General features: G+C 36.8%; 1 protein-coding gene across 9 annotated transcripts in view; it reads right to left on the bottom strand.

The window, feature by feature from the left end:
- The window catches only part of CEP128 (centrosomal protein 128), a 397,276-nt gene that overhangs the window by 218,730 nt on the left and 163,402 nt on the right, over positions 1 to 15,144 (bottom strand). For all 9 annotated transcript variants that reach the window (XM_086709100.1, XM_086709103.1, XM_086709099.1 and 6 more), the window contains one exon: positions 8,723 to 8,915. In XM_086709100.1, coding sequence (XP_086565226.1) covers positions 8,723 to 8,915 — 193 coding nt within the window. The remainder of the gene's footprint in view (positions 1 to 8,722; positions 8,916 to 15,144) is intronic.

The raw sequence follows: 15,144 nt of genomic DNA, 5'->3' as shown, positions 1-15,144 counted from the left end.
CTGATGACAATGTAAAATAAAGTCCCAGATAGATTTCTTCTGACTAAAATCCAAATAAATAAATTATATTATATTTAGAGATCATCCCCTAAATTAATTTAGAATGCTTAATTACACTCCAATATGCAATAAACAACTGGTTCTCCTTGTTGTTAGACTTAGACAACAATGACTAGTATTTACATAAGTGCCATGATGCTCAAATATTCTTTCAATGAGACAAAAACTGCTTGAAGTGATGTGGGAATAAGTAATAGATGAATGGGTAAATGGTGGGAAAACTAAACCAATAAATAAAATATGCCGCACACAAAATGCAAACCACGCGACCCCATGTGTAGCCAAGGAAAGATGTTAGGAAAGATGCCTTCAGACTGCAAGGCTCTCCCTTATTTCTGTCCACAAATGAATTCTAAGAAATTATCTTCTGTTCAGTCATCTGGCTGCAAAACTGGTACGGAGATTCAGACAAAAACAAAGTAAAACAGAGAAATCAGCTCAAAGGAGTTTCTCAGAATTCCAGGAACAGTAGAACCAAAGGAAAAGCCCTTTAAAGTTGAGAACACCTCTCATGGAGACAAATCAGGTAAATGAGAACCTATGAAAATGCAGAGTGTTTTTAGAATCAATATCTTAAACAGCACAGCAATTTTATAGCAATGAAGAAAAAAAAAACTGAGTCTTATTTCTATTACAGAGTAAAAATGCTCATCCTCAAACTATTCTACAAAGCTAGAATAATGAGTATAGAAAATACAAGCTTTATCACTAAGCTGGCTCTACACCTTGGATAGCTATCACATGACAAGTGTTAACCTTTGGAAGAAGCTTGCAAAAAATATAGTTATGACAAACACTGTACGATCTGGTTCAAAATTCACAAAGCTTCCACTAAAACAGGTGTCTCAGCCTTAATTGGCAAATCCAGTAGCCACCTCTCAGTCCTTCTACCCATTTCTCCAAGCAGGTATTGACCATATAATAGGCAAAGATCAATGAAATCCAATCGCAGATGTTGAGGAACAATAAAAATAAGGAAATCACTGCATAAATTATTGTGATAAAGTGAAAATGCCAAAAAATAGTAGTGTATTCAAGAACTAAAAAAGGAAGGAAGGAAAGTCTAAACTCTTTTCCTTGTTCTTTCCAGGACTCATTTTTCCACTGTGACCTTTGATACCATCCACCCTCATACTTTTTGGGATTCTGCTATACAATTAAGCTTTCTTTTAAGTGTTCAACCTCTTCCATTCCTGGACCCTTCACTCAACATTTATAACGATGCTTAAGCTTGCCTATCATCAGTAGCAAATAGAAAATAATAATCTAAAAGTTATATTCATCTTAATAGTGTTTGAGACTATTTTAGATGGATACTTTTAATACTGTTTACTGGTATTCAGCTATTAAAAAATTTTTTTTTCGGATATTATACTAGAGAGCTAACTCAAATCATAGTACAAAATGGGGCTAGAATTACTACTAACAATGTTATAGCATCCCTAAGTGAATCAGGAACCTCTGAGAAAATTTTGTCACAAAATGAATAAAAACATAAATGGTTTAAATACTTCTACTGTAAAATTTAACATATAACTGAAATATTAGGAAAGACAAATATTGTTACCTAATCCCAGAGTGTCATAAAAAAAATGTAAACCACTCGGATTAAATTAGTTAACTTCTGCCAAATATTTACTGATTTGTCTTTTGGTTATGCAGAGTTTATTTTCGTTACATACAGTACACTGTGAGTTTTGTTTTGCTTTGTTCATTTGTATTTGTGTGTGTGTGTGTGTGTGTGTGTGTGTGTGTGTGTGTGTGTGTTGTCTTTTGTTTTTTGAGGCATCTTTTCTCCATTACCTACTTCTTGGCTAAGGCATAGATGCTACCCTAAAAACAAACAAACAATCTGAGCAAGTAGTCTTCTATTGCAAAAAATATTACTTCTTGAAGTGACTGGGGGACTATTTCCCTTTTTCCACATCCTATTAGTATTTTCCTTTTTATTCAGAAAAGGTAACTCCCTAACAAAGAGGTCCTGACAATAGCTTATTTCATCCTTGCATGCACATTCCCAAAAAGTGATATATGACAGGAAGAGATAGATTAAGGGAGGCTGAAACCACAGTGCGTGCTGTGGAGAATTACTATCTTTCTAGGCACTGTATCTATCATAATAGTAGGGTAGTAGGGTTTGGTGAAGATCTGACCTAATCCAAAAAAGCCAAATGAGTATAACATGTACCCAAAAATAGAAACTGGATAAGAAGATAAAATTTCATCTTTAAGGGAAAAAAATTTCAGAGGCTTGTCAATTTCTAATTACTCTAAGAAGAAATATTATGCATGATAAATAGTCACAGCCACAACCACAGACTGCCTGGGAAGTAAGGCAGGTCCCTTGTTTAAAGCCTTGTAATTTCAGTTTAGGGAAAATATGTTAAGACAATTGTCTTGCTATATTTGTTCATCACCATTAGCATTTCATATAGCAAGAATGAAATGAAATCATCCTACACAAATGTCCCTCCTTCTGAAGAGCTTTGAAAAAAGGAATCTTTTCAACTTCCATGTAAATGTTAGTTTTTAGTAAACTTCATAGTTTTAAAGTATTTTTATAGAGAAATACTGGCACATACAGGAGCAGGAGCTTATGAGAATATTAAGAAGGTAGAGAGCAGTAGGTTATTAAGAAAATATTTAAAATGACTACTTACACAAGTTAAAATATCATACCTAATGACTCCCAGCTGCAGTTTACATCTCTTTACTCTTGTCTTTGTTACCATTCATAATAATGAAGAATTTCTAAGTCAATAATTACCAACTTCTAAGAGGGCCATGACATTAACTTCTCAGTAGAGTTCCTCTCCTTTTTGAACACTCCAGCCAAAAACCTACAGGCCTAGAATAGCCCAGGGAATACAGACAATTCAGATCTACAAATCTGGCAACACTCACTGATAAATTCCTTGCACACTGGCTTTAGTTAACACGGCATGTGTCAGGTAATGTGACATTAAATCAAACTAAAAATATTAGTGCAAAGAATGGCAATTCCAATGAACGGGAAGTTTCTCTGTCATGTTTCACTTATAAATAGGTTAACCATATCTGTTCTATGTGACAGGTAACTTTCTAAGATGGTGAAGGAAATCAAACATAAATTTCTACAAGAATTCATTTTGATATTTCCAAAATATCTAAATTTAATCATGGGTCTTGCTGCCCTTCACATCTCCTATGTATATACCATTGTAAACAAATGCTGAAGTATGCAGTAAGAGATCACTAGGCAGATAAATCCTGCATAGAATCTTTGTTCCTCCTCTCTTACAGGAATCCTGCTATATTCTTCAAGATCTAAATCAAAGGCCATGTCCTACAAAAAACTTCCCCATATGGGCGTCTACCCAAGTAATCAATACTTCCATTTTCACCAGAACATGTTGCTTATATATCTAGTAACATATTTATTTCACCCTACCTCCTAATAAATATGTTTATACATCTCCAACTATAACAGCCTTTGCTTGGTCTTCATTAGTCATATTAGGTCTGCACTATTTCTGAATCACCAGACAGCACCTAATACATCTTATACATATAAGGCAGGAGATTACCATATTATTTCTCTGTTAACAAAAGTTTGGTTCTTTGCAAAACCTTTTTTCATTTATGACTTTAAGGAATAGGTAAAGAATAGAATCCCTCTTTCTCTGCCACCAAATCATCCCCTACTTCCTAACTTTCTTACTTCTCCCAATGGCAAAACTACTGAGACCTTAGAATCTCCTGTATGTCTTCTATCACCTACACTGCCCAATCCTGTACTAATTCCTACAAAACACCTTTTGCATTGTTGCCATTACTAACGTCCTTCTTCTTTTGCTTTTATTGAGACTATTACAATAGGTTCATTATTAGAAACATTCACACAGTCAATACTAAATAGGATCTAATAGCAGTCTCAAAAAAATATATGAAGCAAAAAGAGTGACATACATACACACATTCAAAGTAATACCTGGATATTTTGACAATCTTCTATAAGTTATTGGTAGAAGTATACAAAATCAGTAGGGATACAGAAATCACCAGGGACAGAGAACGTTACGAAACAACTTGGCATAACTGATATTTACAAAAGTTTTCATAACAAATGCAGAACATTACTTGTTTTAAACTGCACATAGAAAATTCACTAAGACAGGCCACATTTGGGGCCATAAAACAAGTCCTTGTAAGTTTCAAAGGATGAGAATCATGGAAAGTATATTCTATACCCACAAGGGTACTAAGTTAGAAATTGATAATACAGTATGTAGAAAACCCTCCACATAACTAGAAGTAGTGCACTTCTAAAAAAATCCCATAGGTCAAAGAAGAAATCACAAGGGAAATATTTTCTAATTCAAACTAAATGATAATGAAAACATGATATTGCAAAATTTGTGGAATACATTTAAAGTGTTGCTAAGATAGCAATTTATAACTTTAATGACGATATTAAGAAATAAAGGTATTAAAATAAGGCTCAAGAATCCAGAAAAAAAGCAAATGATACAAAAAGTAAAATAAAGAAAACAATAAAATTTGGGATCAATAAAACATTAAAAAGACAAATAAAAAAGTAATTCAAAGGTTGTTTCTTTGAAAATATTAATAAAATTAATAACACCCTCAGCAAGTCTTATAAAGAACAAAAGAGAGAAAATGAGAGAAAATTACCAATATCAGGAATATAAGAGGAAGCACCAGTACAGAGCTCACAGAAATGAAAAGAAAAAGGAGATATCATGAAAAATTTTAAGCCAATAAATTTGACAACTTAGATGAAATGAACAATACTTTGAAAGGCACACATTGGGGCGCCTGGGTGGCGCAGTCGGTTAAGCGTCCGACTTCAGCCAGGTCACGATCTCGCGGTCTGTGAGTTCGAGCCCCGCGTCAGGCTCTGGGCTGATGGCTCAGAGCCTGGAGCCTGTTTCCGATTCTGTGTCTCCCTCTCTCTCTGCCCCTTCCCCGTTCATGCTCTGTCTCTCTCTGTCCCAAAAATAAATAAACGTTGAAAAAAAAATTTAAAAAAAAAAAAAAATGAAAGGCACACATTAACAAAACTAACTCAAGAAGGAGAAATTCTGAATAGTCATATAGCTATTAAAAATTTTGAATTTGGGGGCACCTGGGTGGCTCAGTCAATTGAGCGTCTGACTCTTGATATGAGCTTAGGTCGTGATCTTGTGGTTGTGAGATCAAGCCCCATCAGGCTCCACACTGAGCATGGAGCCTGCTTGGGATTCTCTCTCTATCTCTCTCTCTACCCATTCCCCTGCTCACACTTTCTCTCTCTCTTTCACTCTCACTCAAAATAAAAATTAAACTTAAAAAAAAAAAAGACTTTGAGTTTGAAATTTAAAACCTCTCCCAGACAAAAACTACAGGCCTAAAAGCTTCTTTAATCAATTCTATCATACATTTAAAAAGAAATAATACACACTTCATACAAATGTTTCCAAAACATAAAGGCAAAACACAACTCATTTTAAAAGGTCACTGTTATACTAACATTCAAATCAGATAAAGACATTAGAAGAAGCTACAGAATATTCTTCATAAACATAGATGCAAAAAATCTTACTATTAATAAATCAAATCCAGCTATATGTAAAAGGAAAAATACATTTTGATAGAGTTGATCCCAAAAATATAAGGTTAGTTTAATACGTACTGGAAGTTCCATCCAGTTGATTAAGGAAAAAAAAAAAAAAAAAAAAAAACAAGCAGGAGAACCAAAACTGTCCTTATTTGCAGATGACATGATCATGTACAAAGAAAACCCTAAGTGCTAAGAAATCAAAAACAACAATAACAACAAACAGCTAACAAAAAGCTACTACAACTAGCAAATGAGCTTAACACGGTTGCAGAATATAAGGTTAATACATACAAAAAATATCAATTGTATTTCTATTAGAAAAGAATGTTGGAAATTCAACGTTTAAAATGACATTTAAGGGGTGCCTGGTTGGTTCAGTCGGTTGAGCGTCCGACTTCAGCTCAGGTCATGATCTCACTGTTCATGAGTTGAAGGCTCACATTGGGCTCTGTGCTGACAGCTTGGAGCCTGGAGCCTGGAGCCTGCTTCCGATTCTGTGTCTCCCTGTCTCTCTGCCCCTCCCCTGTCAGGCTATGTCTCTCTGTCTCTCTCAAAAATAAATAAACATTTAAAAAATAAAATTAATAAATACATAAAATGACATTTAATATAACATCATAAATAAGAGACAAAGTAGGAATAAATCTAAAAAAGATGTTCAAGACCTGTTAGTTGAAAAGTACAAAATATCCATGAGAAAAGTTAAAAACCTAAATAAATGTATAATATACACAATGTTCACGGACTGGAAGATTCAATATCAAGATGTCCATTCTTAAATGTGTACATTCAACACAGTCCCATTAAAATACTAGATTCTCTTTAAAAAACTGACAAGCTAATTTTAAGATGCATAAAAGAATTCAAGTGCTATATAGATATAAAACAATCAATACATTTTTATTAAATTTGAAAAGTAGAAATAAAAGAATCACCTTGAGAGATTATAAACTTTACAACTTATCTTCTAAAGCTTTTATGAAAAAGCTGGGCATTTGAAAATAATTACTTATGTGCACAAATATTTGGTTCTTTCTCCTTGGATTCATCCTGCTAACAGTTACAGTTATTTATAATATACAATTGCATTAATCCTTATACAAAAGAAATGATTTACTGGGTGACAATATTGACAATGTTTACTAAAAGTAAAACCAGGTTGCAATCTAGTGTCAGTGAATAATCTATAACATGTTCAGAGATCATACAGTGTTTTAGCTATAAATTCCATAATTAGATTCTGTTGTGGGGCACCTAGGTGACTCAGTTGGTTGAGTGTCTGACTTCAGCTCAGGTCATGATCTCAAGGTCTGTGAGTTCGAGCCCTGCATCAGGCTCTGCGTTGACAGCTCAGAGCCTGGAGCCTACTTCAGATTCTGTGTCTTCCTCTCTCCGCCCCTCCCCCACTCATGCTCTGCCTCTTTCTGTCTCAAAAATAAATAAACATTAAAAAACTTTTTTTTGAAAAAAAAGAAAAGATTCTGTTGTACTGTCTGTATGTGTGTGTGCGCGTGTGTGTGTGTGCGTGTATAGGCATCCTCTGACTTTCACTACTAGCACAGTTTGCATCTTTCAAGTGCACTAGAGCGGTAGTTCACAAAAGATGGTTTGGGAACTATCTAAGACCCCTTATTAATAATATGAAGATATTATTTGCCTTTTTAAGAATATAATGTGGTCCTGATAGCAAAAAAAAAAAAAATTGAGAATCACTGCAGTATAGCAATAAATAATTTTTAACTGGAACATGTAGAAAGAATAATCCTGATAACTGGGGCAACACCTGGGTGGCTCAGTCAGTTAAGTGTCGGATTGTTGATTTTGGCTCAGGTCATGATCTTACAGTGTGTGAGTTTGAGCCCCACGTCAGGCTCCCTGCTGACAATGTGGAGCCCTCCTGGGATTCTTGATCCCTCCCTCTCTCTGTCTCCGGCCCCAGCTCTCTCTCTCCCCCAAAAATAAATAAATAAAACAAAAAGAAGAAGGAGGAGGAGGAGGAGGAGGAGGAGGAGGAGGAGGAGGAGGAGGAGAAGAAGAAGAAGAAGAAGAAGAAGAAGAAGAAGAAGAAGAAGAAGAAGAAGAAGAAGAAGGAGGAGGAGGAGGAGAAGGAGAAGAGGAGGAAGAGGAGGAAGAGGAGGAAGAGGAGGAAGAGGAGGAAGAGGAGGAAGAGGAGGAAGAGGAGGAAGAGGAGGAAGAGGAGGAAGAGGAGGGGGAGGAAGAATCATCATCATCATCTTGATAACTAAAATGAAAAACCAAAACAAATTTTAGAGGATTATCATATGTCAAAGTTCTGTTTTTCTTAGTAGGGCCCTACATTAAGTTTCTTTCTTAAATTAATGAAGTTCACCAATAAAGAAAGACCTAAGCCTGACACAAGATACCCACAGGATTCCGATACACAGTGCTATTTTTCTTCTTCCCGTCACGATGCATCCCTTCTAGAACCAAACAGAAAAGCAGTTTTCCAAAGTTCCTGTCTAACTTGTAAAGTATTGCCTCAAACTCTCCTTCCCTTACTCTACTCTTTTTGCCATGGTGCTTATAACCTTCTAATATATTAAACAATTTACCTATTTATTACATTTATTTTCTGTCACTCCACTCAATACAATGTAAACTAAACAAGAGGACTTTTTTTCCCCTTTATTCACTGATGTATCCTCAGCACCTATAATAGTGTCCAAGACAAAATTGGCACAGAGTAAATATTTATTGAATAAATTTATGAATATTTTACTGAAGTAAAATATAAACTTCAGCATTTTATCAGGGAAGAACACACATCTTACCAAATGCAAACTTCCTAATGGCCACGGACACAGGGCTATGTACATAGGAGAGATGTACTAGCTGAAGGAAAAACTCTCAGGGCGAACAGTTTCCTCTTCTGGATCCAGAAATGAAGAAAGACAGGGAGACCAGAGACAAGGAAAGGAGAGGGATTTGGAAATATTCCAAGTAGAGACAACGGAAATGGCTTTGTTTTGTTTTTTCCCTCAATCCTAGGATTCCACGAATGTAAACAAAGAAAAATAAGAGTAAGAACAGCTAACACACCTCTCTTCTCTTGTTGTATTTCTTCCAGAAGCTGCTCTTGTCTTTCTATCTGTTCGAAGAGACACTGGAGCTCAGATTCCTTGTTTTCGGTCATACTCCTCAGCTGTTGTCTGCACAGCATCAGCTCGTGCCGCAGACTCCTCTCTCTGTTTTCTCTCTCCTTCAGTTCCTCACAGAGCCACTTAAGTTTAGTCTAAAAAAATGACACATATATCTAATTTTTCAAAAAATCTAGAAAACAGTAGCATTTCAAAACATGAAGGAAAAGTCATGATAACTGAACAGACCATAGCAAACATAAGTAAAATAAAAAAAAAAATCTATAATGTTTTAATTTCCATAATGACTTCAAAGATGGTGTCGAAATTAAGCCAAATTTTCTTGGATTTTTATAAAATATCTGATATCCTCTATCATGTTTGTAAAGGTAATACTACAGAGAAGTCTGGCCTGCTGGATTCCTAGTCATACTCCAATTAGATCCCTGATGTGATATATAAGGCAATCTGGTACACTTTAAAGCATTTTAAAGTCAAACATACCACACAATAGAACTAGAGACTTGTTACAAAATAGAGTTTAATTCAAAGATTTTTTAAAAAAGAAAGATAAAATTCATAGTTTTGGTTTTAAAAATGCATATTCCCAAGGGTCCAGCTAATCGGGAAAAGATATTCTATATCACAGGAGGGAGATAAAGTTAGTATTTTCCCACATTTAAAAGACTAGGGAATTTAGTTGAAGCAACTCTCGTTTTCTCAGACTCTAACCACACCATCTTTATTAGTTAGATATTTAAATCAGGGATGAGTAAAAAATAAATAAATAAATAAATTTTTCTTTCACCTTCACTAGGACAGGATTTCAGTCATGTCTCAGGACCTTCCCAAGTGAGCCTATCCTTCAAGTTCTATTTGATTCTAAATAAAAGTCTTTACTTCAGTAAAAAGCAAATTAAAGGAAGAGTGGACTAAACAGGAAAGTTAGGTTAAGCTAAGGGAGAATTTTCCGGAACAGCATTCATCAGTAAGCAAGAAAGTTCTAGGCCTCCAGAAATCTAGGAAGTTCTCAGGATATGCCACAGTATATTAAAAGTAGCGGCAGTAGGATAGCTTATGATAAAGTGAGACTGGGATACAGCCACTAGACTGGGGGATCCCCACATGTATCAGCTTTCAAACACCCCCCAGAACAGAAAAAGATGCCCAGTTTCTCTGGTCAGAAGGTCTGTCGAGCAGATGGTATCTCTATGACACAGAAGAAATATTATCACTAGTCAAATTATGGAAAAATTATATGATAATATTGTAAGATGACCAAGGTATAGTATGTGAATGTGTTACATGAAGGGAAATGGAGCTTGTAAAGGCAAAAGCTAGATCACATTTATCACAAACGCTCATCAGAAACAAAGGGGGGACTTCATGGAAGTTTGCCTTCCAGAATGATGGCACGAGGAGTTCTGCCAAGCTGCTCTTTAATGAAAATGCGAGGTGGAAGCTAGATGTGGGCAGGGGAAGGACTGCACCCTGCATGACAAAAGCCCCACTCCACGTTCTGGGAGGGTATTGCCAAGACAGGGGTCCCTCTTCCCCCAGTTCACAGTCAAGTTATATGGTATTGTGGCATAATAAGAAAGATATTTGGTCTTTGTCCTTTATTCTTGGCACAGAGCTCCTAAAGCCCAGGAACTTCCAGAGTGAGAAGAATGTCCTTTGTTATTCATAACAAGCTCTTAGATTACACCCAAGCTCATGCTAATGAGGTGGTTTAGGTAGTTGAACCTACTGAGCCCCCCAGGCACCCCTAAAAACTCTTGAACAATGAGGTTGGATTAGCTTCCAGACTGGTGAACATAGCCACATGCCAGGAGCATGAGACATCCCCAAACTCCATGGGGACTCTTGGAGACCTTGCCCTATATAGACCTTGCAGGTATAACCTCTTCATCTGGCTGCTTATTTGTATCCTTTATAAATAAACTGGTAAGTAAAGTATTTCCCTTAGGCCTGTGAACCATGACAGCAAATTACTGAACCTGGAGAGAGAGCCATGAGAACCCCCAATTTGTAGCCAGGTCAGAAGGAAGTGTAGGTAACCTGGGGATATCTGAATTGGGTACAGGTGGGGCCGAGCCCTTAACCTGTGGTATCTGTACTAACTCTGGATAGTTTGTGTCAGAGGTGAATTAAATTGTGGGACACCCTGTTGGTATCTGCAGAGAACTGGAGAATTACCTCATTTGGAAAATTCACACATCTGGAATCAAAAGTGATGTGAGCAGAAACAGATCATAATAGTTAAGTATGGCACTGGAAGGTCAGATGGCTAGGATTTTTCACCGTCATAGTTCTGATTTGAGTAGCTAAATTGCTGGCAAGTGAAGTGGAGAAACTAGGGATTCCTTCCATTATCAACCCCTCACTGATAGTGTGGCCACTCCACCTCAGACACTGCAGCCTGAGAATAGTGGTATCCAATCTGCCATTTCCACAGACTGTTTGTGAGAAGGAGGGGCAAAAGCTACATGATCATATCAAGATTCAGAAAAAAGTGTATGATGAAATTAAACACCTATTCCCAATAAAGACACTGAACAGAAGGGAACAGAAGGGAAATTTTTCAACCTGATAAAACATTTTTATGAAAAGCCCATACCTATTATCATACTTAATGGTTAAAGACAGAATGCTTTATCCCTAAGATCATAAACAAGAAAATAATGTCTGCTCTAACCATTTCTATCTAACATTGTACCAGGAGGTCATAGCAGGGCAATTATGCAGGAAAATATCATTATACATAAATCACTTGTATTTCTATACACTTGCATCATCAATCCAAAACTAAGTTAAAAAGACCATCTTGTTTACAATAGCATCAAAAGAGTAACATACATTTAAAAAGAAAAACATACTTTTAAAAAGAAGTTCAAAATTTATACTCTGAAAACTACAAAAAACTGTTGAAAAAATTAAAGAAGGCCTAAATAAATGAGAAGATTTTACATGTACATACACGAGAAAACTTAATATCATTAAGGTATTAAGAGAAATACTCCCCAAACTGATCTACAGATTTAATGCAATGCCTATCAAAATCCCAGCTGAGATCTTTGGAGAGATTGACAATGTGATCTTAAATTTCATATGGATATTCAAGGGACCCAGAATAGCCAAAAACAGGTGTTGAAAAAAGATCAAAGTCGGAGGAGTCACACTTAACTGATTTTAAAACTGACTAGAAAGCCAGAGTAATCAAGACAGTGTGGTACTGGCATTAGGACAGACATAGATCAGTGGAATTAAACCCATACATATATATTGTCAATTGATTTTCAACAAAGGTTCCAAAAACAATCTGATGAGGAAAGATCAGTCTTTTCAACCAATAGTACTGAGAAAACTGAATATTCACATGCAAAAGAATAAAGTTGGACCCATACTTCATACCATCTTCAAAAATTAATTCAAGGGGCACCCGGGTAGTTCAGTTGGGTAAGCACCCGACTCTAGATTTTAACTCAGGTCATGATTTCATAGTTCCTGGCTTTGAGCCTCGCGTCAGGCTCCAAGATATCAGTATGGAGCCTGCTTGGGATTCCCTCTCTCTCCCTCCCCCTGTCCTTCCCCCACTCTCTCAAACTAAATAAAATTTTCAAAAATTAACTCAAAATGGGTCAAAGACCTAAATGTAAGAACTAAAAACAGCAGATTCCTAGAAGAAAGCACAGGTGTAAGTCTTGGTAACCTTGGTCTGGCAACCTTGATTTCCTAGATATTACACCAAAAGCACAGACAACCAAAGAAAAAAGCTGTTAAGTTAGACTTCACCAAAATTAAAACATTGTGCTTCAAAGATCACAATTAACAATGTGAAACAACAACCCATTGAATAGGAGAAAATAATTGTAGACCATATATCTGAGAAAGAACAATTTAGAATGATACATAAAGAACTCAGTAATAAAAAGACATAATGGGGGCGCCTGGGTGGCTCGGTCGGTTAAGCGTCCAACTTCGGCTCAGGTCATGATCTCACGGTCCGTGAGTTCGAGCCCCGCATTGGGCTCTGTGCTGACAGCTCAGAGCCTGGAGCCTGTTTCAGATTCTGTGTCTCCCTCTCTCTCTGCCCCTCCCCTGTTTATGCTCTGTCTCTCTCTGTCTCAAAAATAAATAAACGTTAAAAAAAAAATTAAAAAAAAAATAAAAATAAAAAGACATAATGAATTAAGCAAGAGACATTTCTTCAAAAAACATAACACAAATGGCCAATAATCACATGAAAAGATGCTCAGAATCATTAAGCATCACAGAAATGCAAATCAAAATCACAGTGAGATTCCATTTCACACCCAGCAGGACAGCTAGAATCAAAAAGACATATGATAACAACTGTTGGTATGTGTGGAGGAATTAGAGTTCTTATATAATGATGGTAGGAGTGTACAATCATGCAGTCACTTTGGAAAACCATCTGGCAATTCTTCAAAAGGGTAAACATAGTTACCATATAACCCAGCAGTTCTACTCCTGAGTATATTTTTAGAAGAAACGAAAACATACAGTCATGCAAAAACACGTAACCGAATGTTCATAGCAGCATTATTCATGATAGCCAAGAAATGGAAAAAACCCAAATGAACATCCACTGATAGATGGATGAGTAAAATGTGGTATATCCGTACATGGGACTATTATTTAGCAATGAAGTGAGGACCTGACACATGCTACGACATAGATGAGCCTTGAAAACATTCTGCTAAATGAAAGAAGTCATTCATAAAGGACCACATACTGTATGATTTCGTTTATAGGAAATGTCAAGAACTGGCAAATCTATAGAGATAGAAAGGTTACTTGTTGACTAAGGCTATATGAGGGGTGAGTGGGATGGACAAATTTAGGAGGTGATAACTAAAGGGTCCATATTTTCTTTTAGGGTGATAAAATATTCCAAAATTCATTGTGGTTGTGGCATCACACCTCTGTGAATACACCTAAAAATAATGAGTGATACAGTCTAAATAGGTCAATTGTATGATATGTGAATTATATAACAATTCAGCTATTTAACAATTAACAAAAGGAAGAAGGTAAATAAGGGACAGAAAAACAAATTAAAATTAAATCTCCTTGTGGAGATGACACCTGGCTTTAGTATCTGCTACATAATTTATAGGCCTCTGTCCTACCTGAATGTCACTAGATAAAAACAGGAAGTCCCCAACTTACTTTTCTCTTTTTATTTTTTAATGTTTATTTATTTTTTGAGAGACAGAAACAGAGCATGAGTGGCAGAGGGGCAGAGAGAGAGGGAGACACAGAATCTGAAGCACAGGCTCTGAGCTGTCAGCACAGAGCCCGATGCGGGGCTCAAACCCACAAACCGCGAGACATGACCCGAGCAGAAGTCAGATGCCTAACCAACTGAGACACCCAGGCACCCCTTGGAAGTCTCCAACTGAAACTGAGCTGTGTGGGGTGCATGGGTGGCTCAGTCAGTTAAGCGTCCGACTTTGGCTCAGGTCATGATCTTGCACCCTGTGAGTTCAAGACCTGCCTCTGGCTCTGTGCTGACAGCTCAGAGCCTGGAGCCTGCCTCAGATTCTGCATCTCCTTCTCTCTCTGCCCCTCCCCCACTCATACTCTGTCTGTCTCTCTCTCTCTCAAAAGTATATAAACATTAAAATTTTTTTAAAAAATAAATTGAGGGGCGCCTGGGTGGCGCAGTCGGTTAAGCGTCCGACTTCAGTCAGGTCACGATCTCGCGGTCCGTGAGTTCGAGCCCCGCGTCAGGCTCTGGGCTGATGGCTGGAGCCTGGAGCCTGTTTCCGATTCTGTGTCTCCCTCTCTCTCTGTCCCTCCCCCGTTCATGCTCTGTCTCTCTCTGTCCCAAAAATAAATAAAAAATGTTGAAAAAAAAAAAGTTTAATAAAAAATAAATTGAGCTGTGGACTTCCAAATATGATTGTAAACTTTAATTAAGACTGCTTCATTTCCCAATATCCATTTTGAAATTCCCACGCAAATACAAAAAGATAAAAAGCTTCCATAGGACAGGAAACCAGGAAACATAGTCAACTCTCTACCAAATAAAAGGAACATTTTCTACTACAACTTTTTTCTAAATAAAGCATGGAGGCAGAATATAGGGTCAAAGGTCAGGATGAGTCATATACCACCATCCCCACCGAACCACAATATGAGAGAGAGAAGGAAGTGAATTGGACTATTCTTTCAAAAGCACACTCTATGGAGAGAGTGGAGCACATGTTGGAGGCTGGAACTCAGGAGAATGTTACCAATATTCAAAACAAGCAAAAATGACATGGAATGGACCCAAGTGTGTGTACTTGAGACTTAAATGTTAGGGGGAAAAGAGAGAAAGGAATCAGTACTGGTGTTTCTAGCTGAAGAAAT

This window comes from Puma concolor, chromosome B3, assembly GCF_028749965.1.
Source record: "Puma concolor isolate L17-30 chromosome B3, mPumCon1.1.hap2, whole genome shotgun sequence".
Lineage (NCBI taxonomy): Eukaryota > Metazoa > Chordata > Mammalia > Carnivora > Felidae > Puma > Puma concolor.
Note: the sequence above shows the minus strand (reverse complement) of the source record. Positions and strands in the feature narration are given on the sequence as shown.